Raw genomic sequence first — 27,155 nt, 5'->3', positions numbered from 1 at the left:
TCACCTCCTTCTAGTCTTTTGAATCCTTAAAAATATTCCCATAGACATTTATACACAGTCCTGGGACATTTATACACAGTCCTGGGCGGTTCTTCCTTCTCCTTCCGTGAAATACTGGTACCTGCTTTGCCAACACCTATGAAAGTGCTCCAGGAGGAGGGCAGATAAGCAACTAATGAGCACACCTGCTCAGGTAGGGTTCTAAAACAATTTCCAGCCACCTGTTCTATTCTTCCCCAGAGTTCAAAAGCTTAATGGTTCGTGATCCAAAAACCCAATTCAGATTCCCCAGAAGACCTCCCTGGAATCCGTTGTGGATTCCTTCCTAGAGTTAGGAGGCAAGCAGGTTTCTTAGGCACTATTCTGTCGGGGTAGCGGGGAGCGTGCGCTGTCCGGGTTTGTGTGGTTGCAATAGACCCTAGGGCGAGGATCGCATCCCGGGCCAGGACTCCCTTGAGCCATCTCTTTTTCCTCGTCCCCATTTCTAGGATAAAACCTATTTCTCCGGTAGGTGGGGAGGTTGGGTTAGAGTCACACAGGGATTCAGGAAGCTTTCCTTTGCAACGTCCCATCCCTTCATCCTTTCCTCCCACTTCCCGTGGCTCTTTTCTCCACCTTCCCCAACTATGCCCTTTTCCATTCAGCGAAGTCCACGACGACTTTCCTTCCCTGTCCAGTGGCATCGCATCTTCTCTAGCCACATAAGCCTGTTGTGGAGGAGGGGGCGTCCCTGTGGCTACCCTGGAAGGGGTGTGGGGGGTGGCTCGCAGGTCCTCACTCACCCAGCCCTCTCCCCGAGGAGCGACCCTCTCGCCCGCGTCCCTCCAGAGCTGCGCCGCTCATCAATCCCGGTCACTCTGCCAGCCTGCTCCCCGGGCGCCCTTCCTTCTCCCTCTCGCCTGCGGTACTCCACCCTCCCACCCCCTACCTACCCCGCAGCGACGTTCGGGGTCAGCGGCGCTTGGGGTTGGCCCGAGAAGGGGCGGGGATAAAGCGAGCGGTGGAAGAAGGCGGCTACGTGGTGCCACCGCCACCCGGGAGCGCCCGACCCCGTGCGCGCGCGCGCCTAGCCAAGGCTTGGGCGGCGGGCGGAGCTGCGGGCGGCGCGGGCGGAGGAGCACCCGGCCGGGCGGGCGGAGCGAGCGGCGGGCGGAGCGAGGGGTGGGAGGGCGCGCGCGAACGGGCGGGCGAGCAAGCGAGCGGTGTCTCCACCAGCATCTGCCGCGGCCGCCTTTGCCCGAAGCCCGGGGACGAACCGACGGACCGACCGCCTGGAGCACGGACGCGGGCGCTCGCTTTGTGTTCGGGGCTAGCGTCGGCGAGGCTTGGGCTTGCAGCGCGGGGCTTCCCTGCTTTCTCGCGGCCACCCCGGCTCCGGCGGCCTCGGCGCGCGAGGGGCTGGAGGTGCGGGAGCCGCTCTCCGCCGGTCGGTCCCCGCGCGGCTGAGCCCAGGCCGCCAGCGCCGCGGCCCCGTGCGGTGTCCCTGAGCTCCTGCTCCCCGCCGGGCTGCTCCGAGCAACGGTGCTTCGGCGCTCCAAACTCGGGCTGCCGGGGCAAGTGTCTTCATGAACCCAGAGGATGTCCGGGAAGCACTACAAGGGTCCTGAAGTCAGTTGTTGCATCAAATACTTCATATTTGGCTTCAATGTCATATTTTGGGTAAGTTGGAGCGCTCCTGGGATTCCAACTATTGTGGCCGATCGATTCGCGACGATTTCCCCCACGTTGTTCGTTGCCTTTACTTTTCGCAGCCCCGCAGGCGCTTGCCGGAGCAGCATAGAGGCATTCGCCTTCCGCCTTTCCAGCTTGCGCGTTGGAGAGATAAACATTTAATCCTTTCGAGGAATGGGAAGAGGTAAAAAGAGAAATCGAGGCGGAAAGGGGGCACCGAGGCCTTCTGGTGGCTTTTTGAGGAACGAATAGCAGGGATGCAGATAAAAGAAAGGGTTCGGCAGTTTGAGAAATGAGCAACCACACGAATTGGATTTGCTCTCGGTGGGATATGGATGTTGGGCAGAGCGTGGTGTCATAATAGGGAAGGCTAATCGGGCACGGCCGACCCTGAGGTCCACCTTCTAACAACGATCTGATTGGACGAGGGCTTGGCTCCGTGTTGCCGCGGCTGGTCTGTGCCATGCTCAGCGTGTATCTTCTTGCACCATCTCGGGCTTTGTGTAGGATGCAGATGCCGTGGTATATGGTTCTGTAATGTGCACGTAAATAACGTTTCCTGCACGCTCTCCTCTTCAGCTGGAAAGCGCTCCCTGTGCGTAATGGACTGGCCAGTGGGGGTGCGGGGTAGAGAGATTTATTTATATGTATATATCATCGTCAGGATAATAAGTCACCGTCAACATATATTTCAGTGTGTTCGTGCCCCACGTCCTCATTTTTAAAGGAGTGACACAGAGCGGGCCGTTTTGGGGGAACCTTTGCAGAAATGCAAAGGAGAAGGTGTGCGAGGCATGTTTTATTGGGGAACCGAGAGAGCAAATGCTTTAACACAAGATTCAAATGATGCTCTGCTTGGGACTGCAATGTGTTGGGAACCTATTGTAATTAGGCTGGGACGCCTACTCTTTTTGTTTGTTTGTTTGTTTTGATTCTTTTCCTTGATCTGGCAAACGTGTTCAGCAGCCAGACAAAGAGTTCTCCAGGACAAGGGGAAAACGTTGGTTCAAAGACCATGTTATTTTTCTTCCCCTTCTCATCCCATCTCATCCTCTTCCTCAGTGGGCACCCGCATTTCCATAGAAAGTAAAGATGGTGGCTGTCTGGGTAGGGGGTTCTCTAAGTTGCTGTTCAGTGTGAGGTAAACAATGCTCCAACTGCAGGATCAATAATTATCCACAGCAGTCTGAACACGGAATGTATTTATTTGGATTCTCCTTTAATTTGGGCTGTTTGCTGTACGTATATACATCTGTGAGAATAGTTGTCAATACGGCTGTTCATATTCTTTTTTTGTACCGCACTCTTACCAGGTTATTTTATTTTCTGTTTTCTATAATAGTGCCTTGCATTGGTCATGTATGTTTTGTTAGGGGAAATGCAAGGGATTGGAGACCACTTTCCGTGTCAGCATGTCATCTGTCTTCAGGACTAATAAAGATAATGAGGGGACACATGAATGGATGTCATATCCGATCATTCCACAGGCAGTTTTTTGCCAGTGTTGTGCATGATTCCCGGGAGCAGTCACCCACCTCCCTGCAATTAAACACTGCTACAAATACAGGAAGAAGAAATTATTTTCTTTCTTTGCCCCTTCTCCATTTGTGAAAATGTTTAAAAGTGGTGGGTAACCACGGTTTTGAGTAAGATATTCCGATTTGGTTGGAACTTGAAACTTTGTGACTTGGAGAGGCACGGACTACCGAACTGGGACTGGTTCTTTTTGGGGTAGTGAGTTCAGGCCTCTTGTTTCTACTTGAACATTTCTAAAAGTTGCACATTTTAGCTACCCAGCAACAAAAAGCACCCAGGGACTTTCTCTGCCGTTTCCTAGCAGGGGGTGGTAAGGAAATAAAAGGATTTGGGTCTGTTTCCCTGACAGTTTGCTGTAATTTTGTGGAGTGCACAGAGACAAATTTAGCCCTTTCTATGGATTAGGTTGCAGCAAAACCCCTGGAATTGTAGAGAGCTTCAAAGAATTGCAGAGTGCTTGCTTGGAGAGGTCCAGAATAGAGCCGCATGTTTTCTGATTGTGAAGGTCTTCATAGGTGGGTGGGTGAGTATGGGAAGCCTGAAAGGAGACCTAGGCTATGGGACTAAACTAGCTGCCCCAGGCAGAATTGTTAAGTGAGTGCCTTCGTTATGAGGGCCCTTCACTTACCCTGCCTCTTGCCTTCCCTTCCTCTCCTCTCTGTGCCCAAAGCCTTCCTCTCAGATACTCCCTCGTACCTTTCCTATCCTGCTCTCTGCTCCAAAATTACCCCATATTTAAATTTCCTGCTTTATTGTACCATGGTCTCTAGTGATGATCAACAGAAAGGCAACCATATGGTTTTGGTTAAAGTAATTCAGACTAAGATGTTAGTGACTGAAAAGCTGGGGTCAGTAGCTTGGCAGCTTGCTTCTGAAAAGTTACACACCTCTGCTCTCTACAGAGTCACCAACCTGTCTGTGATTGCCAAAAACAGCAGACTTGGTGCTACTCCCATACAATTATGAAGAAGAGATTGCCAACAGCATGGTTTCCTAATTTTCATTTTCACACTGAACTGCTAGACTACATTTGACATACACTGGTGACATTCAAAGGTATAGTTCTGGTAAAATAAAATTGAACATATGGTGGCACCAGCACTGAGAGCTTGGTTCTTTTCCTGATCAGCAGTTGGCTCTTCATCAGTTAACTGCCTGGGCCTCAGTTTCTCAGCTGTTAAATTGAAGGAGGTGGATGAGTTATAACGTTCTTTCTAGTTCTTACACAGAATGAGTTTCTTGAGTTCCAATATGCTGGAGAAGAAAAATAGAAGAGTTTGGCCACTAATTTATAACAGAAGTAGTATATACCAGGACACTTGATAAATTATAGACATTTTCTGTTAGGGAGACTTGTCTGAAGACTAGTTTTATTACTTTCATTTCTTCCTCAAAGATCCTTTCATAAAAAACAAACCAAAAACAAAAAACAAAACAAAACAAAAAAAAAACAAGGCTGGGCGCGGTGGCTCACGCCTGCGATCCCAGCACTTTGGGAGGCTGAGGTGGACGGATCACAAGTTCAGGAAATCAAGACCATCCTGGCCAACATGGTGAAACTCTGTCCCTACTGAAATACAAAAAACTAGCCAGGTGTGTTGGCGGGTGCCTGTAATCCCAGCTACTCGGGAGGCTGAGGCAGGGGAATCACTTGAACCCAGGAGGTGGAGATTGCAGTGAGGCAAGATTGCACCACTGTACTCCAGCCTGGCAACAGAGCAAGACTCCGTCTCAAAAAAACAAAACAAAGCAAAACAAAAAACCTTTCACTAATTTCTTCTTGGCTTGTTCAGTTCCTGGTATAGTGTCCGTGCTTCTCTCTCCCCACTGTGAATCTCAAATGTAGTCCTGTGAGTCATTAAATATATTTTTATTATTAGAATTACAGCTTCATGTATAAAATCTGAATCCTTTTATATAACAGTTGTAATGACATTCTGAGTAACAAAGTCAACATCTTGTACAGATTCCTTTCTCATTAGTTATCGCAGGCTGGTGGGGGAAAACTTGTTTCCTCTGTTATATATTGGAACAATTCAAGACAGAAGGGAATTGATTTTATTGAGGGTGTCACCGTACTGGGACATTTCTCAGAAAACCCTGAGACTGCTTTGGGTTTGGGGGAGGGAGAAGAAAGAGGATTTTGTTTTAAAGTCATTTCTTTTGGGTACCGAACCCCACATCCCATCACTCATCATTAATAGATGTTTTGCCCTTTTGGATTCTGGCTTTTAACTGTTTTGGATTCTGGATACTTAACTGTTCCTAGGCAAGTAAATTGATCTCAATATTCTGGTTATTTATTGCTACATAACCTCCAAGCTTAGTTGTTTAAAACACAGTTGTTTATTATTATAGTTCACAGTTCTGTGATTTGGCCAGGCTCATCTGGACAGTTCTCACTTGGGGTCTCATACAGTTGTGGTGAGATGTAGTTGGAGTTGGACTTACCGGAAGGCCCTTTGGGCGGGATGCCTGAGATGGTATACTCATATGACTGGAAGCTGATGCTTGCTGGGAGCTTAGCCAGAGTTGTCGCTGGAGCACCTACCTACACGTGGCTTCTTCCTGTCTCTAAGTCTTAAAGAAGCTTCCAGCCAGTTAAGGTTCCACTTAGAACTGGCAGTGCCACTTTTATCTATTCAATTGGTTAGAGCACTCATGCAGACTGCTGAATTTCAAAGGGTGAAGAATTAGAAGCCACCTTTTGATGGAGAAGTGTCAAGGTCACATTGCAGAAGGTCATGTAGGTTGTGGCCATCTTTGAAAAAATATAGTCTACTGTATTAAGGCACTGAGCCTTAATTTCTTGTTTATAAAGGAAAGATAACATTAATGGTGTTGTAGTTTTAAAGATTCAGTGAGATAATGTTTTATTCGGCATAATATCTCAATATTTAACAAATGGTGAATATCATTACTGTTGTTGTCTCCAGATTTTATACTGGTTCCATACAGGGCTATAGAACTTCTAGAATGCCTTAGTCTAGTACTTTGGCATCATTACTACTAGGTAATGATAATACCCTTAAGATCTGCCAAGAAGATGAGGCAAATGGATTCAATAGATTTTATAGTGACTTGTTAGGAAAGAACTCAATGGAAGCGGTGGAATGATTTGGGAGAACCAAGTCATTTTTCTATTTTCTTTGCTACAAAGGATTAGAAAAGCCTCAGATACTTGAGGCCAACTTTCTCTTTTGATATGCTTTCAGATATTACCTTGTGTCTTTAAGTGCAGGTTTATCCAGGGTTGATGGCAGGATCTTGCCTCTAATTTGCTTCCACAGGGCTTAATTCAGAGAGGAGGGAGACTCAGGAAACCTTGGGGCGGTGGGGGAGGGGGGGCATCAAGTAGGAAGCCTTATCTTATGATTCACTATAAATTGCAAGATGTTCTGGAATGATGATACATCAGCAGTTTATAAGTCATAATTTTTGTTTTAATTTGCTAGACATCTGTTAGCTTCGATGGCAACCATATGGGAATCTAAATTGCGTTTTGAATTACAGGGAGATGGTAGGAAGAAAGCTAAATATGATTATGAAAGTGTCATATGGGAAAAGTGTAAGAAAGGTATAAAGTGGGGAAAGTAATTGAATATAGGCTTGCTTAGTGTGGCCACTCCCTCTGTGGGGCAGTATGAAGGCGCAGAAGCATTCTCACTTGATATACTCCGCAGATTGAAATGAAGCCAAGTGGGGAGAAGTTGGAAAACCAAATCATGTTTCACCCACCATAAAATTGCCAAAATGTTGCACTCATTTAGATGGGTCACTTTGTTTTAATGTCCGCAGTAACAGGTGGTCCCTGGCAAAAGGTGAAAGCAATCTGCATTTTTAACAGAGCTTTTCACTAATGATGTTTTTCTTGTAAGCACTCCAAAGAGTCTTCCAAGAATATTATATCTTTGTGACAGATGAATAAATTGGAGTACAGAGATGTGGAGTAACTTTTGAGGTGTTAAAGAGCATGTCAAGGTTCAGTTTCAGAGTGTTAAGTCTCTTCCGTAATGATAGCCCCAGCTTTTTGGGTGGAGACTTATTTTAGAAGATGCTTGTTATTCTAAAATAAAACATCAAGTAAGTCATTTACATCTGTTCATAATCGAAAAGTGATAAAGTTTTTGCATATGCCACAATTAACACCACCCACAAGCACAAAAAGTTAGGATGAAAATGTTCTTCAAGAATATGGTAGAATAATTGTAGCCTATTGAAAATTCATAAATGAAAATTGGAGTATTGTAGACAGCATTCTTGAATCACATGTTTCTTTCTGTGTGTAATACTGATGACTGTCTTAAAATTTCTAACTTCCAAATAAATCATACTCCACTGGATTATAAGGGCTTCAAGTGTGGGGGCTGTCTCACTTTCATAAGCCCAGTGTCTTGCACATTGTCTGAAACACAGTAGATGTTTTGATAAACGTTTGGGCCAGGCTTGGGGGCTTACACCTGTAATCCCAACACTTTAGGAGGCTGAGGCTGGAGGATGGCTTGTGCCCAAGAGTTTGAGACCAGCCTGGGTAACATAGTGAGACCCTATCTCTACAAAAAAAAAAAAATTAAAAATTAAAAATTAGCTGGGTGTGGTGATGCATGCCTGTAGTCCCAGCCACTTGGGAGGCTGAGGTGGGAGGATCACTTGAGCCTGGGAGGTTGAGGCTGCAACTGCACTCCAGGGTGACAGAACAAGACCCTGTCTCAAAAAAAAAAACAACAAAAAGTATGTTGAAGGAAAGAATTACAAAATCATCAGAAAGTACATAGGAATCATCTCCTCTAACTTCCTAGTCGGTGAAGCATTCTCCATTGTATCCTGCCTACCTTTCTAAGCATGGATCTGTTTTTGGACCACTTTAATTGTAGAGTTTCATCTGTTCAAACTAGATGTTATCTGTCTCCCCATAATTTCCATCCTCCTAATTTACTGTTCATTTTAAATTTTTATTTGGAAACATTAAACCAATAGGAAAATTGCAAGTAGTATAGAGAACCTGTTTTTATCCTGTTTGAGAAAAAGTTGCCGGCATGTTGGCTATCACACAAACAGTTGAGTATGTATTTTCTGTAAACTGGAGTGATCTCCTAGATCACCACAGTACAACCATGAAAGCCAGGAAATTACCAATGATACATTAACACCATTTAATCCTTAGATTTCATCCAAGTTTCCCAGTTGCTCCAATAATGTTTTAAAGCGAAAGAATTCAGGTCAGAAGCACACTTTGTATTTAGTTACATGTTTTTAGTCTCTTTCAGTCCTTCACTATCATGCTCTTGATACTTTTGACAATGATAAGCCAGTTATTTTGCAGAATGTCCCTCAGTTTGTGTTTGTGCCATTTTCACAAGCTTGGATTCAGGCTGTGCATCTTTGGTAGGAATAGTACAGAAATGGTGCTGCGTTCTCATTGTACCCTATCAGGGTGGCATTGATTTCTGTTTGTCCCATTACTGATGATGGTCACTTGATCAAGGTGTTGTCTGCCAGGCTTCTCTACCATATAGTTACTCTTTTCTCATTTGTAATTTATAAATATTTTATGGCAAATTACATTGAAACCATGTAAATAGCCTATTCCTCATCAAATTTTCAATCTGTTATTTATTTATATCAGTAAGAACTTATGGTCTTCCTTTTTCAGTGTGTTTTAATGTTACTGTCATTACTTACTTTATTTAAAATGGCCCTAGGTTTGGCCAGTGCAGTCTTTTCACATTGGCTCCTGTGCTCTTTTAACTCCCATCAGTCGTTGAGCACCATCTTGCTCTCTGGCAGAATAAGATGTTCCAAACTCATTTTGTGATTTACCTGTGTCATCTTTTGTATCAGACATTTCTCCAAGGAGCTATTGAATGGAGAATGGAATTTAGAAGCCAAGATCTGGTTGCTTGGTGTGCTCATTGCTATTAGGGTGTTGCTACTCTGTGTATATATAGACACACATGTACATCTGTATTTCTGTATCTATGTACTTTTAAAACCATGAGTTTACAGTCATACCTTAAATTCCTGTCTGATACCACAGGGTTTATTTTTTCCTCTCCATATTTTATAACTGCTTTCTTTGACAGTGAGATTCTTGGTTCGCATTATTCTTAACAGTTTACTTATTTGGTAAATCTCCCCATATGTAACCAGTCTTCTGCAGCTGCCACCACCTTTCCTCCTGGGGCTGCCCTCCTCAGCTGTTAGTGCTCTAGCATCCTGTGCCACCACCCCCATCCCCATATGGATACCTTTCTCCCTGAGATACCCTGCTCTGGGCTTCCACAGCATCCCTCTTCCTACGTTTTTGTAAACGTAGGAAGCCTACCAGATTGGACCTACCTAATGGCTTTGAATTTTCAGGAAGGAGAAGGCAAAGAGCCTCGGCTACTCTTGAATGATGTAAAATAAGACTTATCTTCCTTCCCCATGGTCCTTCATTATTTAAAAATAGCCATTATGTCATTCCTAAACATTCTGTTTTCCACCTTTAAAAGCTCCTAGTTCCTCCATGTGTTTACACTAATGATGTTTTTCTTGTAAGCATCTCAAAGAGTCTTCCAAACATATTATATCTTTGTGACAGATGAAGAAATTGGAGTACAGAGATGTGGAGTAACTTTTGAGATGTTGAAGAGCATGTCAGGGTTCGGTTGTAGAGTGTTAGGTCTACATATACTGTTTCCAGATTGTTCTTTGCCCTGGTCACGGTGCTCTGCCTAGGGTCCCATTTGGACACACCTCTATTAATGCAGCAACCAGAATGAAACACGTTGTTCACAGGCTTTTCTAACCATCCGAAGAGCAGCAGGCTCTTGAACTCTCCCTTCAGTCCCTAGGCTGTGCTGTGCCTGGTGGCAGGAGCCTCTGCTACTGTCTGGAATTGACTTTGAGTAAGTTACTTTCACAGATTAGTTCCTCAGTTGCTCATCTAAAAAAACCGGGAAAATACTTTTCTGCAAAGTTGTTATCCAGTATTATGTGAGATCATGCATATCAACGTGCTTCATAAATGGTAAATCTCTAAATACAAATACTAGTTATTAACCCAGGCTAAACTGCACTTGCTTTCCCTGGCAGCCAATGAACACTTTGGCTTGGATTGACTTTTTAGTGAAATAAAACCTTCACTTTTTCAAGTGAACTCTATTAAACCATCCCCCTAAGCTATATGCTAATCAGAAGCCCTAACCCTCCAGTTAATTATTTGAATTTAGATTTATTTCTGTTTATGTCTCCCATTTAAATGTCTTATTCTGGCCCATTGGATTTCAAACCTGCTACCAGCAATCCTAGGCCTCCTTGAGGCGTATGTGGGTGGGTGGGTCTGTGCTGGTGGGGTGTGGACTGAGCAGTACCTCTCTTTCCTCCAGAAAAGCTTGGTTATTAGTTTGATATTTGGGGATACTAAGAAAGATTTTGCTTGAAAAAAGGGGTCCCACCACTTAAGAAAGAAAAGAACCAGTATTCTAGCCTTTAGATGTTTTTGAATCTTGATGGCCAAAGTACATTTTTAAAAAAATTACTCCTCGTGTGGGTTTTTATCTCTTGGAATCTCTTCATGCATGGGAAGTCCCTCTCACTAACTAGGGGTCACTTCTGTAGGATTAGTTGATATTTCACCCCTTTATGCATGTAGTGTGGCAGCCTGATTAGTAAGTTAGGAAATTTCAGTCTTCCCACTGGGAGATCTGGTTCAGTAGGTCCGTCCAGGATGGGGTCCTGGAATTTCTGTTAAGAAAAAAATCAAAACTTCCTGCAGGTCATTGTGATGCCCAGCTGAGTTTGAGAAGCTTTAGCTTGTTTTTCTTGGGAAGATGTGGCCTCTCCTTCCCGTTGCTCCCTGGAGGGGATGTGTGGGAGAGCTGGGCGTGGGTGGTGTAGAGTGGTGACCATTTCACCAGCACACGAAGCTAGTGTTCTTTGCTTACGAGAAAAAAAAGGTGGCCTATTTTATCCCTCATGGAATTTTTTATTAATCCAAAAACGCCAGTTTATTTTTAAACTTGAAAGCCCTAAAAACAAAATGAGAAAAATCTCTTGAAAGAGAACCTCTAGTGCTGCAACTAGTTTGCTAACAGTTAGCATCATATAGGGCTAGAAGCTAGCCATTTATTCGATAGGCACAGTGAAGAGCTAGACTTCTGGTTCCTTTGCCCTGCTTGTCCTGGACCACTCTGCGTGTGTCAGTGCAGTTGAGTAGCTCTAACTACAGACACTTAACAAGGGCAGACCACCTTTTCCTTCAAAAAAAATCAGCCTCCCCGTCCACTGTTGCTATTCCTTTCAGCCTCCATTTTCTGGGGCTTTCTCGTTGGCCTCCAGCCCTGACTATGCTCAGTTTGTAGGAGGAGAGTTGCTTTCTGCATCAAGGTCTGCATGACAGGTTCATTGAATTCCCTCTGCTGTAATGCTGTGGAGGGGACATTTCTTTTCCCATATCCAAACTTGCAGCACTGTCACAAAGACAGTTGACAATAAAGCAAATGCGGAAGACCCAGACATGATATTTGCCAGTGTTCTTTAGAAAGCTTCAATGTGGAATATCCGGGTTATGCCTAGTGTTTTCCTGTTATTTTCTTAACTTTCTTTTTTCCTTCACCCCCTTTGAAAGTTAGATCTTTGATTACGGCTGGGTTCCTAAAGTAGAAATCTTGAAAAATAAAATTTTGAATAAAACCCTGTATTATTTCTCTGAGCTGTTTTACTGGGTCTAACACCACTCCTTTTTTTTTTTTTAAACAAAACAAAACAGAAAAGCCAACCAAACAAAACCAAACCAGAATGGTATGCAAACCCAATGGTTAGCACTGTGATATTATCCATATGTACATAGAGGATTGTTAATTATGAATCACAAAGTATAATTTTTAAGTAATATAATCACTAAGCCCAATTACAAAATGGTGTTTTTGTGGATGGCAAAACATCTACAAATGGCAAAACATTTTGGCTCTCTTCATTGGAAGGGAAAAGTGATGTTCTATACCACTTCCAGCTACTATTTACTATTTTGATGAGTATTAGAAGGCATAGGGCTCTTTTTACTTGTTGGAAAATTTTTCTAAATTACACTTGGCACTAAGGCTTGAATTTCTAAAAATCTGGAGGGAACAGCTGGTGCTCTAATAAATATTCAGGCCAGCTATTTTAATGCATTGTACTCAATTAAGTAGTCCTAATAAAAGAGGAATACTTGACTTAAGCATTTCTCAAAGCATAATGTTGTGCTTCCAACAAAAATTTCCTCCAACTGTTGATATTTCCCCCCAAGCAGCCTTAACATTTAATTCTGCCAAGTAAGTAATCTAATCATGGATGATGCATTTAATGCCAAAAGTTAGTTCTCTTTTAAGGTATAGTTGTATCAATATGGCCTAGCCCTTTAACTGGAGACTCCATAGGTCACTGACCTTTTAGAAGAATTCTTCGTCTGGTTCAGAGTGAGAGAGTATTGAAAGATTCATCCTAACTTGGGCATTCTGGTACCCTTGTGGTGGGAGGGCAGAAAGTCTGCTGTTAAGGAGTTTAGACTTTGAGTGTGTCTGGATTTTTACTCAGCTATGTTCCCAGGCTTGTGACCTTAGACGTTACTTGCCCACCTTGCAGTTAAGTCTCCCCTTCATCTGCAAAATGGCACGTTTAGTAGTATTAATATTATTAATGGTAGTGTTAACGTCTATCTCGGAATCCTGAGGATTTGAGGAGTTAATATGTGTAAACTACTTGGAATAGTCAATAGGTATTAGCAATTATTATACTGTTTTCCTCATAATTTATTTTGATTGTTTTCCCTTCTTTCAGAATCATTAAAATAATCTTACATTGTAACATATATTTTTTGTTCTCTGTAATATTCTGCCTACATAAGTGCATTCTCAAAATAACTTAAAAGGAAAAAAAGATCTAACAAATGTTCACAGTGTTCTTTTCATTGTAATGAGTGGCACGCAGTTCTTATCATGGATACCAGACCATGAATTCGCTTCTATTGTTTGTTGTTAATTTTCCCTTTTTTCTTTACCCAGTTACATTCACTATTTTCTTTGCAAAATCAAAGTGTCTCCTATTAGTATTTTGTACTGGGAAGTTGAGTTTCTGATGGATAGCTGTGGTGGTGTTAGGCCTAACACCTGGGTGGGGTTGGGAGGATAGATACCCTTTATCAACATCTGTTGAATCTGGGGATTCTGGAACTATCTAGGTGGCTGTAACTAAGTGTCTTTAGTTCTTTATAGTATCATAAATCCTGCATATTTTGGTCATTTTTTTACTCTATTTCAGACAAATTCTTTAGGTTATGAAGGTGAAACTTGAGTCAGTGATCCAGATAACTTGGGTTTTCCCCTTATATGTCCTTCCAGCTGATGCAGAGCTAGGATTTTGGATTGAACTACCTGGATCATTGACTAATCATCTTGGTGAATGAGAAACTCACTGGCTTCTCCTTAGGGCATAATGGGATGCAATGAGAGCTTGTGCTTTTTATTGCCACCTGTACTGTCCCCTGACACAGGAGACACGGGCTGTCACATTTCCAAGTTTCCTCTTCCATATAACTGGGCTCAGCTCTGAGAGGAACGCCAGGGCATGCTAAATTAGTAGGTGCATGTCACTCATTCCCATGCAGAAGGCATGCTGAAAACCCCAGCCCTTCAAGGGGAAGCAGGGGATAAAGGGATAAGTCTAAGTAGAATTTTTACTGTGGTTTTTATTAGTAAAAAAGAATGATATATGTAGCACAACAGGAACAGAAGCATATTTAAAGTCATCTCTAGCTTACCAGAAACACCCCTAAAACTGCTGGTTTAGATTCATTAATCAACCTCACGGTCCTCAGATGGGTTGTGACTCCCTGTTGCGTAAACACTAACCATGTTACTTCCTGGTCCTCCTGACCTCCACTAGCTGATTTCAGCGAGGATCAGGAGTTAGGTCGCCAGCTGATCTAAAGCAGCGAGTCCCAAAGTTCAGCCATTTGTAAACTACCTGCATGGTTTTGGACCAACTCTTGTGTCACCCCATAGTTTCTCAGATTTTAATATGCATACAAGTAGCATGGGATATGTTGATCAAATGCGGATTCTGGTTCAGTAGGAGTGAGAGGGGACAAAGATCCAGTACCTTTAACAAATGCCCAGGTGATGCTGATGGCTCTGGCCCACTGATCTCACTTTGAATCTCAAAGATATAGTCCATCTGAAACAATCTTTTCTTTTAAGTTGACTCATTTTAATCTTAAATACATATATTTAAAAAGGAATGTAAAAAGTATCACTATTCAAATGCATATAATGACAATAATATGACTTATTAACTTCTAGGTAGCTATTATTGGTGCCTGTTGGTAAGCCTGAGTCAGAGGCCTCTTTTCTTTTGTTATAATGGAGGTTAACAAGTGTAGCAAGTGTTTGACATTCTGGCATCAAATGGAGACTTTCTCCTTAACTAGACCAGCGGATGAAAAGATAGTTGAAAAGCAGTGACTTTATATTGAAGGATATTTAATGCCATGTTCTAAAACTTCTTTTCTGGTACCCCAAGTCACTAGGGAATCTCACTTTGGGGAACACTTGTGCTTAAGTAATTTGCAGCAAGGCATGCATTTATAAACTGAAATCTATTAGTGAGATGGATGGATCCCTAGAGGTAAAATGGTTGGGGAATGTGTTTAAATGTTTGCATACTCCATGTTCTGTTTTCTGTTGAGAGTGTGGGAGAGAAGAGGGGCATCCCCCATTTCTGAAAAGTTGCTAACCCTAGGCCCAGTGAGTAGTTACATCTTAGGTATGAGAAGGAAAATTCTTTGGGAAATTGTATCTCAGGCTAGCAGGAAGTCAACTTTAAATGCTTAGTAACTGTATCTCAGTGGGCTTCCTCCTCTCCTCTTTCAAGTTACTATAGGTATTGCTTATGGTCAGCTTTGGAATGAGTCTATTTACATAATGCATTTTAAAAATAGGGTGCTTTTCATTGTTCAATGACGAGTTAGTGGGTGCAGCACACCAGCATGTCACATGTATACATATGTAACTAACCTGCACATTGTGCACATGTACCCTAAAACTTAAAGTATAACAATTAAAAAAAAGGGTGCTTTTTTATTCCAAAAATACGGGAACATCAATATTGCTTTTTTAAAGGAAATTTGCCACAATAATATTTTCTTTCGGTTCAACTGTATTAAAAGTGGAAACTCTTCGTCAAGTGCTCCGAGAACAGTGAACAAACGCTGCAAATGAAAAAAATATTTTAGAGTTTCAGTTGTATTCCCCTATGAGGCCTTGTATTTAGCAAACCTTAGTTAATTAACTTTTTAAAGGAAAAATGTGCTCTTACATTAGTGGCTTTTAAGCATTTCTTCTGACTTTACCGGCCTTTCCCCCTTAGGACAACATTTAAAATAAGTGTTTTCAACAAACAGAGCAAATACCTTGTGAATAAACATCAATTTCACACAACCAGAAAAAAAAATAAATCAATAAATCTCCTTTAGGCATTTGAAAAACTCTATACTTTTTAAAAAGGGAGGAGTTATAATTCAGTAACAGGAAAACTAAACCCCAAGAAACCAGGCTGTTAGTTTTAGATGTTTTTCAGCATGACCTTATGGAGGCAGAAGACTGGGGCTGGGAACTTCCTGAGCACCTGTTTCGTTATTGGTGCCCTACTTATCCAAGGATGGGCAACAACTGCCCACAGGGCAACTCCTGTGAGAAAGCCTACTCTGTTTTTGTTTTTAATCTCATAACTGGAATCCTAGGGAAAATAGTGTTTTCTTTGGTACCAAGTTCTTTTGGCTTCATCTATTGGGTTTTGAAAGAATAAACTGAATGAAGAGCTGTCTAGATGATACAACTATATGTGGCATTTTCATATTTTTTCCTGACCCTGCAAGATTAATAATCCCTAATATTCTCACTATATGCTTTGAGAGTTTTGCTGTCCAGTGAAGATTTGAAACAATTGCACAAAAATTTGAAAACGGTGTTTTACTTGTCATGTTTAAAGATACAGAGTCACTATTTTAGAAGTGAAGGGATAGGGGTCTCAAAACAAATTGAAATATATTTTGTGAAATATATACATATGTATTCCACTTAAATATTGGTATACTTGGTTTTTAAAATATATAGTACCAATATATATCCTTGATGCTTATTAAATACTGATCTATACCCTTGGACTTTTTAAAAAAAGTACAGTCATGTATCGCTTAACAACAGGGGTATGTTCTGAGAAATGAGTCATGGGATTTCATCATTGTGCAAACATTGTAGAGTGTACAACACAAACATGGACGGTGTGTAGCCATACACACCTAGGCTGTATGGCATAACCTGTTGCTTCTGGACCACAAACTTGTATAGCATGTTATGGTAATGAATACTGTAGGCATTTATAACATGATGGTATTTGTGTATCTAAACATACACAAGGTACAGTAAAAATATAAAAGATAAAAAAGTGGTACACCAATGTAGGGCACTTACCACGAATGGAGCTTGCAGGACTGGAAGTTGCTCTGGGTGAGTCAGTGAGTCAGTGGTGAGTGAAAGGGAAGGCCTAGGACATTACTGTACACAAATGCAGACTACATTAACACTATACTTAGGCTACATTACATTTACAAAAAATATCTGTCTTCAATAATTAACCTCAGCTTACTGTCACATTTTATTTTATTAACCTTTTTTTAGCTTTTTTACTCTTTTGTAATAACAGCTTAACAGATTGTACAGCTGTACAGAAATATTTTCTTTATATCCTTAGTCTATAAGCCTTTTTTTAAAATTTTTTTTTATTTTTAAAACTTTTTTGTTAAAAATGAAGACAAAAACACACACATTAGCCTAGACTATACAGGATCAAGATCATCAATACATCACTAGACAATAGGAATTTTTCAGTTCCATTAGAATCTTATGGGACCACAGTTATTCCATCATTGATTAAAAGGTCGTTATGTAGTGTGGGACTGTAGATATGTGCTCTCTTTGGAGAAAAAAAAAAGAGAAACTACCTAAATGACCGTATCACCTCTAAATATTTTCATTCATAAGAGACTAAAATTTCTTTACCGTAGTATACTATAAATATGCAAACTAAATGAAACTTGTTTTAAAGTTAAAAGCTAGAGATCCATTTTAGAATCTAACACATAAGCAGAAAAAAAAATTTTGTGGTTATTAGTTGGAGGCTAGAAAAGAAACTCTTTGAACTATGAAATTACAAAGTCTTAGCTAGAGACCCCAACAAATGATTAATTATTGCTAAGAATCTTTTAAAATCCAGTTTTAAAGTTTAAGTGTTGTTTCTGTGGAATTTTTCCCTCACCTGCCTCCTTCTTTCTGTGATTCTAATTCCAAAATTGAGAAGACAGAGCTTTTTACTTTTAGGGAAGCTAAACCTCTTTCTTGCTTTGAGAAGGTTGACCTGCTGATGAAAGAACAGAAGGTTGGAATTCTTTTGAGCAGGAATAGCTGTGCAAATGCTTATTTCATTGTTCTTTGGCCAATCTTTTTAGCACTCAAGTATTAGAACTATGCTTTAATTGGTCTTTTGCAGCCCTGATTGTATAATCTTAGGATTTATATGTTGAAAGAGACCTTACAAATAATTTGGGTCCTAGTTTTTACTACTCACTGTTCATCACTTTGCCTACCCTTTTCATAGTGGAATCCTTTGTTTTCCTAACCAAAATTTTAAGCAAAGACCCCAGTTTATAAAACAAAGAACAGAGCTTCTCTTCTGGGAGCCCAGCATCTCAGGTGCCTCAGCTGTGTTCTTGGTATCACTGTGTGGGAGCAGTGTGCAGAGGGGCTAGTGGGAGTCCTGGTGGATTTTACCCATGGGTGGAGTTTGAGCTGAGACTGGTGGAGAAGGCATCTGCTTACCGTTTATATGTTGAATTAGGATGAAGTCGGCACTTGGCCTGTGTTCTTTGTAGGATGTGTGCACGCTGAATTGTCCAAGTTGCCAAGTCCCAGCACTTTGACTCCATTTGGTTCCACTAAATGGTTTTGGTGCAGTCGTTTTGATTAACATCAACCTTGCTTATGTTAAGTAACTATTCAGGTTATTTATTATGCATTACTCTCATGCTTTGGAATGAGCAGACTCAAAAACTTCTGCTTCATATGGATTCCATATGTGGCCTTTAAGTTAGCAGAAACACAAAGGTTTCCAATTAATTTGCACATAAAATTGCATATTGAGTAAGTTGAGCTTGATGGCATAGGCATTATTTGAAATTCTTTGTCATCTTTAATATTTTTATATTTCATTTAAACAAGTTATTAGGTGTTTGAAGGTTCTGTGGTGACGAACATAACCTACACATTCACATATGTCCTGTTTGGTTTTTTTGTTACAGAATGCAGGTATCCATGGAATTTATTTTATTGTTTTATACTGATGAGCTCCAGATAGTAGGAGATTATATAAAAAGAGGGGATATTTACTTTTTATTTCTGTGATTTAACTTTTTCTCCCCTCCTCTTCCCAATGCTAGGCAGAGAATATTACAACATGTAAGACAGTGGTTAAGGGTGAGACTGCCTGGATTCAAACATGGGCCTTGATATGTCCAAGCTGTGTGACCATGGATGGTTACTTCATCATTTTGAACTACTCCTTTTGGGGAAAAAGTGGGTAATATTAGTGGCGACCTCTAGGATCATTGTGAAGATTCCATGAGATGATGTACATCCAACCCTGAGCACTCAGTGAATGCTGACGTGATAATTGAGGGACCAGCAGGTGACCCACTCAGGGGAGTTGCAGGCTTTTGGTTCACTGTCACCTGGGAAAAGGTGTTGTCAGTGTCCGGACCCTCAACTTTCCTTGTTAGAAAAGTGTACCCTGTATAATAGAACTTGTCACTAACGCCAGGCTTTGTTTCCTTTGTCCCCCACCCATTGGAGGAGAGTGTATCTCCATGCTTTCCTTTGGCAGCTGGATCTGAGGGTTTTCTCATCAGGGCAGCTGCCATGTTCCTCTCCTCCTGGGCTGTAATTTCCTCTCCTGTGTAGCCGTAGCTGTCCACCACGTCCATTCTTGGCATGGCCTGGCCAGTCCTTCCTTTCTGGATAACAACGCCAACATTTCTTATGTCTTACCTCGGGGATCATTTTCAGGCCACAGACCTACCTGTTTTGTTTTGTTTTTTTAAAATGGTAGTATCTACAGAACATTACAGTTTCTGTAAAATCATGTATGTAAATATGCCTAGAAAACTACCTGAAATATAGCAGCTATCCCATAATTACTAATTGAAATACGTTAGTTGAATCTGAAGTAACTTTCTTAGCCTAGGAACAAAATTAGCATCCATCTGGGTCTCTGCAAAAATTTGTTATGTGTAAAAATAGGCATGTTTAGGAAGTTGCTTAATTTATTAATATATACTTCATTTTTATGGCAGTTACAGATTCTCTAATTGAATTTATATTTGCATGATTACAGTTTTTTTTTGTTGCAAATGATTTTTATGGGCTGCTGAAGTTTAAGGAGTCTGGCATTTTAAATTGTTCTTCACTGTCTGAGAAGTAAAAATATGTCTTAAAAAATCATTGATGTTATAGTAAAGGAAAGCTCCCTCCCTTCCCTAAGTTAGTGCCTTTCAGAATGTGAGCATTTGTCAAGTGGAATTCTGTCTGATCCTTTTTCATTTTCTGAGCTATTATAAGTGCTTTCTTTTCCTTTAACTATCATAAATGGTTTTTCTTCCCTTAACTAAGTAAAGATTTCTGGAACAATGTTTTGACCAGATTGAAACCAGCTTCTGTCCTATCTACTATTCATTCATTTCTTGATTTCTCGTGCATTTCTAAACATAGATAAGTTTCTAATGGTGAAGAAGGTGAAACAGAAAGGAAGGAAAGAAGGAAAAGCTGGGTTGGGTCACCATATTGAGCGAAGGATATGCTTGTGGGGAATCCTAGACTGTGATCTTGGAGTAAACAGTTAAATTATGGGGTGAGACCAGGTGAGATGGCTTATGCCTGTGATCCCAGCACTTTGAGAAGCTGAGGTGGGAGGATTGCTTTAGGCCAGGAGTTCAAGACCAGGCTGGGCAACAAAAATGAGACCCTGTCTGTACAAAAAAGAAAAAAAATTAGCCAGTCACAGTGGGGTGTGCCTGTTTTCTCAGCTACTCTGGATGCTGAGGCAGGAGGATTACCTGAGCCCAGAAGTTCAAGGCTGCAGTAAGTTATGATTGTGCCACTGCACTCTGGCCTGGGTGACAGAGCAAAACCTTGTCTCGATAGATTAGATTAGAATAGATAGATAACATAGATAAGATCGGTGTTTCAAAATCCTTTTCCAGTGAGAGGCATGTACTGCTGCTTTTGTAACCCATGACATGGAGAGTGTAGCAGGGGGTTCATGTGGAGGAGTTGCTGAGACCAAGAACCCCGTAAGGATAGTCATCTAAGTTTGGGAATACACACAAATTGTTGGGAGACACTTCTCCATGGGTCTCTTGTGCTCCTGCATGTATTACTGAGTATATCAAGAACGTTCTTTACCTGGGCCATTTCTTAGTGTTGTGTTTGCAATGAGCAGCCTTGAGGGATGAAGTAGTGTCTCTTTCTGGGACAAAGACTGACCTACTCTCACTTACTGCTTACTATAAAGCAGCAGGTTTCCCAAGCATAGGTTCCTCAGCTGGATGCACACTCACTGCATGTGCAGCTGCCATCTGGGCCCCTCAACGCTATTTCCACTGGACTGATGTAAACATGATGCTGGTGTTGTCTGAATCGTGCTGTGAATAATAAAGTCCTTTGTCCTTGACCCAGGAATCTCATGTCTTCTGCCAGCTTCTATGAAACAGTAACAGGCCAACTTACTACCTTGCGAGTAGGGTAAAATCAAACAAGACCAGATACAGGTGGAGCTTCCAGATGAGCTGAACATGTGGAGGTTCCTGTAGGGTGGTGCTCTAGAAAGGGCATGGAAGTGCCATGTCCCTTGCCCCATACCTTTACCTGTGAATCTCTTCATCTGTATCCGTTGTAATTTTTTTTAATAATAAACTAGTAAATGTAAAATAACCAAAACAAAGAAACCAAATGCCGGTGTATTACATATAAGTTGATACCTAGCCAGTTAAATGCGTTCAGGTGTGTCTTGTTTAGGAGGTAATCACCCGGGCCTCCCCCACAAAGTATGGTTCAAAGGGTCATGGTGGGTGGCTCCTCAGAGCATCTCAGCTCTCTTTGACCTGATGAAGGCTTCACAGGCATTTCATATCTGTGCCTCTGGCCAGTATATCTCCAGGGAACTGAGTGCCAAGGGAGACCAAGGCATCTTTACTGACATTGTTGTACCTTAAGTGAGGCAACATGTAAAACTGTGACACATGGGAGTGCTTGATTTTTGAGCGTGCGGAGCAACAGGGTCCAGTGTTATGGTGGCAGGGGCAGGAGAACTCATGGCATCAGGAGCCTAGACAGCCCCACTGGGCACGAATTATAACCCAGGCAGAGGCAAGGCGCAAGGGTGGTCAGACATCTGGCCCTGAAATAAGAAGAGACAGGTGGGAAAGTCCAGGCCAAGACCGTGGAGCAGAGTTAAGAAGGAGCGGGAAGAGGCAATCTCAGAAACAGGCTGGCTCTGTTGAAATTGGACTGAGGCAGATAATTTCTTTCTTTCTTTTTCTTTTCACCTTTCAGCTCTGTTGGACGTGAAGGAAAGATAATTTCTAAGTTTACTTTTTGATATTTATAGATAAAATGCTTTCAAGCAGTTAACCAGCCTATTGGAGAGTGACACTTAGATCATCTTGAAGTTGGTTTGGGCGATTTAGAGAAGGATTTATAATTAAGTTATGCAGTTAATGAAAGCCAAGTGGGGACATTTGTTCAGAACAATTGTTTTTGTACCTTTTCTTTGTGATAGAACTGTAAAAGTGTATTTACTTGTAAACTGCAACAAGTTTTTGCTCCTTCCCCCATCAAAAGAATAATATATCTATATAGTAATTAGGCCTGAAATTAAGATTCTAGATTTAAAGAGGACTCCCAGGGCTCAAATATAGGAGATAAGATGTTGAAACGCCACTCCTGTTGTTTGCAAAATGAATCTTAATGACATTTAGTCAAAACCAAATTCTAAATAATATTTAATAATATGTGAAAATTATTAACTGCCTGTGGTCATCAGTTGAGACCCATAATTACTGCTGGAATCCAGGGATACAGGGATTAAAAAAATGATGGATCAAGAAGTAGATGTTAATGGGGAAGTATCTGTGGGAGAGTGACCTCTTATCCCTGAGGGCTGCCATGTACAGCTACACAGGAGGCGAACTGCACAATTCCCTGGAATGTGCGTGATGCTCCCTGGCGTTGTGCAGTGTGGCAGTGCTGTGTGCATCAAGGGCAGGAGCAACGGCAGTCCTTCAAAGGCTTAAGTAAGTGGCATAGAAAGTGGACAGTCCTTTTAAGTTGCATGGCTTCAGACACTTCTGTTAGTGTGGTAACTACTGCCTGTGCCTCTCACTCTTTGAAGAGGAACTTGCTGGTGATGGGGCTTCTCATGGGGAAGCTGGGAAGCTCCCTACCAAGGGGGAGGGTTCCTAAGCCTGACAAGGACTGCTCATCAGGTGCTTTGGTATCCTGTAGACTGGGCTAAGAAACCTCACACCAGGGTCCACTCTCCAGCTGGTCTCCACTGGGCCTAGGGAGACCAAAAGACCTGCAGTTGCTGAACCTCTCTTATTGTACCTGTGAAGCCAAGTAAACCATTTGTTCACTTATGTTAAAGAATAAGCTTGATCATTCATGTTCAAAATAGTTAACTCTTGTTTGTGAATTAATAGTCTGGCTATAATTACATTTGACACTTCAGTCCAGTATATTTGTCATCCAGATGAAGAAGCTGCCAGCCGCATTTTTTTCCAGCAGTTTTACTTGACTTTCTTTTAATTTTATGTACAAGGTGTTATTTAAGTGCACAGATTAATAGAGATAATTTTTATATGTAAAATTATTTTTATTGCATACCTCTATGAGTAATTTCTCACTTGCATTGTTATAATACCTCCCATCCTTCCCTAAAGCGCCACTCTCCCCACTCTACTGCAGGAGATTTCTCTAGCAGCAATTCCGATTATGTCATACTCCCCTGCTTTAAATAGCTAAATATTCTTAATTTGGAAAAGATTAAAGCTAGGCACCATTATAGGAACCTTGCCTACTTGTCACCTCTCATATTTTCTCATCCATATTCTGTTCCACAGTCTTACCTGTATGGAGCAAAGGTGTAGGGCGTATTTGATGTGCATTATAAAATATTCAGGCTCCCTCAGTTCAAGGGTCCTCCGCTGGAAAGCAGTCCACTATGTATGCAGGTGTCAGTCCTTCTCCACCACCTTGTGGGAATTGGGACTTGGAGAGCTGCCACATTATGCCCTTATTTACATTTCTTGACTCTGTAGCTTTGCGCTTACCTCTGCTTTAAATGATATTTCTGCCATTTCTGTCTACCTTCCATCAAAGGTATGGTGTCTACCTTTACAATAAGATTGTAAAGAATAAAGAGGTAATGAGTACAAAGCACTTAGCTCAGGGCTTGATTAGCTGCTGCTGCTGTTATTGTTACTCTTGCAAAACTTGGTTCCAGAATTATACCCTTTGGGTGCTCTTTCCTAAACTTCTTCTATCCCTACCCTATTATTTAGGGAGACCCTATTTAGCAGTTCAGTCTTTATATATTCCTTATAGCTCTTTGTTGGCAATATTTTTAAATCATAAAGAATACCTAAATCTATAATGATACTAAAAAGGAGTATTTGTCTAATTTTCTTCTGGCCAGTTGGATGGCATCTATAAAGAGGGGGCTGTGGAATGCTCTCAGCCAAAGAGTGCTAGTCTGGCATGTTGTGCTTTTTCAGTTTGAATGGCTCTGGGCAATCTGTTTTGCTGTAGTCTCTTTTTTTCTCCCGTTCAGCACCTTATTTTCCACCTGATGGTCTTTGATTCACAGCAAATTGTTTGTTTTCTAAAGGATAAATCGAAGGTGGGTTTAAATGGTTCAAATACAAGCTGGCTATTAAACTGTGAGTTTTACAAGCTGTCATGTCATATGGGCTGAGTTCTATCTAGCTAGATCCACCATTGGAACCATTCTAAGCCATGGTGAAAAGATAAAAGACATCAGCCAATAAATCCCTTCCTCATGTAGGGGATTCATGGTTGGGATAGTACCTCCACAGGGTGTACTATCAGGCCCAGGCTTGTCACCATGACCTCTTTGGTGCTGAGTCAGTTAGAGGACCCATTTCTCACTGGTCTTTGAGTTCCCCATGGGATAGGACCTGAAGGGGGTTTTATCCCAAGCTTTGCCAGGGCCTGGCTTCTGGAAGGCATTCCATAAATTGTTTTGAATGCATGAATGACTAAATAAGAAAATGTGAGAGTGCTTCGTTAACTGTAAAATTAGCTAAATGTCAACTAATATTTTTTCCCTTCTGTGATGTGGAAAGATATGCAGGTGCAGGAGCAGGCAGCTGATGGTGGAGACTGGGGCGAATGGAAAGTGCCTGTTATAATTGGCAGCCTCCTTACCTGTGCTTCTGTCCAGCTCTCTTGCCTCTCACCCTGAAAGGCTGTGGTCTGTCAAATCACTCACAGGTCTGTCTGTGGAGAAGTCCTAAGTAGTATAGGGTCCCCACTTCTGTGATCCATTTCAGTTCCAACCCAAAGGACTTTCCAAAGAATGGACATCTTTTGTCTCTTCTCCCACTCTGTCCAGTTGGGTTTATAATCCCTTTCATTATCTTCTCCTCATTCTCCCCACTCTGTTCTGGTCTTCATCTGTAGAAATTTATCTGTCACCATTTTGGGTGCTCAGGATGCTATCGTTTCTCAGATCCTTCCTTCGTGTTTCATGGATACCTCCTGGAACGCTTTTTTCAGTGAGCTGGGAATATGTCTTTCAAGAAAAGGAGGTGGTATATATTATAAAAAATTTAATTTGGGACAAAGCATCTGACAAAGCATTTTTTCCTCCTTATGTGTGGACTTATAGCAAGTGTTTTATAATAGCATGCAAAGTAAACCACATTTGATGGGTTTTATTGAAAATAATACATTTACCCCAAAAGGGGAAAAAGTACATTTTTGTGCATGTCAATTGACAGTATTTGAAATGGAAATTTTTCTAGAAAATTTGGGAGGTAACAGTCTCAGGAAAGGAAACTTTATATGCTATAATCCAGACATTGGTCACAGACAGATTTCCTTTGGTGGCTTAGGTAGGGCAAGGCAAAAGGCCCATTGTACCCATCTGCTGTAGAGATAGCATATGGAAGAGCCCTGCCACTCCCTGCCAGTCAAGCCCTTGTGATAAATCTTGATACTCCCATGTGTATTTGCCTGCTTGTGCTGCCAAGGCCACTGAAAAACATCAGTGCTTTGTGAAATGGAGAGTATGATACAAACATAGAAGTTGTTAGTAATTTATATTGTGATTGATCACTTTTTTTTTCTTTTCTTCCCTTTTTTTATTTTTTTTTGAGACAGAATTTCGCTCTTGTTGCCCAGGCTGGAGTGCAGTGGTGCCATCTCCACTCACCGCAACCTCTGCCTCCCGGGTTCAAGCGATTCTCCTGCCTCATCTTCCTGAATAGCTGGGATTACAGGCGTGTGCCACCACGCCTGGCTAATTTTGTATTTTTAGTAGAGACGAGGTTTCTCCATGTTGGTCAAGCTGGTCTTGAACTCCTGACCTCAGGTGATCCTCCCGTCTCGGCCTCCCAAACTGCTGGTATTACAGGCGTCAGCCATCGTGCCCGGCCGTGATTGATCACTTTTAAGTACATGAGAATTCTTGGCATGACATACAAAAGAGGATGGGCAGAGTTCCTTTTCCTGTCTGTGATATATTTCATGACGATCCAGTCTTTGGGGGCAGTGGTTCAGGGTAGTGCAGCCATTGTAACCTAAACCATTCCTGTGTGTTTACTTATCAGATTTTCCCAAAGGGTGAGTGCTGATCATTTTAAATTCTGTTTAAAAATAAAATTGTTCATCGAAGTGATGAAATAAATAGGGGTCAGAGATGATTTTAGAGATTTCGAATCCTGAAGAGGGTTTGAGATTTGAATACCATCTCTGTACACTCAAGGCAAACTTCCTGTATCACTCAGGACTCATAACTTCATCTGCAATTTTATTATTGGGTGACATAACTGAACAGGTCGCTGCAAACACTGAGAATTATTGAGTTGTTTAGGTGAGTCTGTCTTGTTTAAACTGTTGAAAGGTTCATTGATTTGTGGGTGAGGGAAAACTATTGTAGTGTAGTTTTAGTGTTTGCATTTCATTTTAACATTACCTTGCAAGGGATTTTTCATGCTGTACTAAGGAGATTACAAGGCCACCCTAAGGCATTTCAGGGTTATATAAGGAACTGGCTTTGCTGTTTTATGTACCGGCCTTTTTATTTTCTGGCTAAGCCAGAATCTTGGTAACCCTCTCACCTATCACCTTTGGGTATTACCTTTTCAGCTCTCCCTTTGCCCTCATGAGTCCAACCAGTGCCCTGGTCTGAGCCTCCATCCTCCCAACTGCCCTGGCTTCCTGCTGTCTGCCTTCCGCGTTCCTGCCTATGTATGGTTCATGCTTTGCCCTGGACCTCAGTGGTCCTTGATGTCTGTCTGATCACGACACCTCATGCTATGAGTGACCTCCACAGCTTCTGCTGCTTTTGGTGTAGCATCAAATCCTCCCGGTCTGTGCTTTCTCCTTTAGGGCCCACCTGCAGCCTTATTCCCTTCTCCTCTTCCTTCTCTTCCACTCCAGTCCTCCTCCCCATCCCCAGTCAAGTTAACCCTTGGAATATTCTGTCATACCACCCAGGACTTTTCCTTCAGAGCATACATCATAATTAGGTGAGGTCATTATTGCATATTTGGGTGATTATTTGATTGTCTATAT

General features: G+C 41.7%; 1 protein-coding gene across 2 annotated transcripts in view; it reads left to right on the top strand.

Annotated features, from left to right (window-relative positions):
* The first annotated feature begins 1,136 nt into the window (after nucleotides 1–1,136).
* Nucleotides 1,137–27,155, top strand: part of TSPAN5 (tetraspanin 5) — a 181,134-nt gene continuing 155,115 nt past the window's right edge. Inside the window, exon 1 of one of the 2 annotated variants that reach the window (XM_004039146.5) lies at nucleotides 1,137–1,659. In XM_004039146.5, the coding sequence (XP_004039194.2) occupies nucleotides 1,579–1,659 (81 nt within the window). In that variant the 5' untranslated portion in view covers nucleotides 1,137–1,578. The remainder of the gene's footprint in view (nucleotides 1,660–27,155) is intronic. The other variant, XM_031010199.3, reaches the window with a different exon arrangement.

Source organism: Gorilla gorilla, chromosome 3, assembly GCF_029281585.2.
Source record: "Gorilla gorilla gorilla isolate KB3781 chromosome 3, NHGRI_mGorGor1-v2.1_pri, whole genome shotgun sequence".
Lineage (NCBI taxonomy): Eukaryota > Metazoa > Chordata > Mammalia > Primates > Hominidae > Gorilla > Gorilla gorilla.
This window is presented reverse-complemented; position numbering and strand designations above follow the sequence as displayed.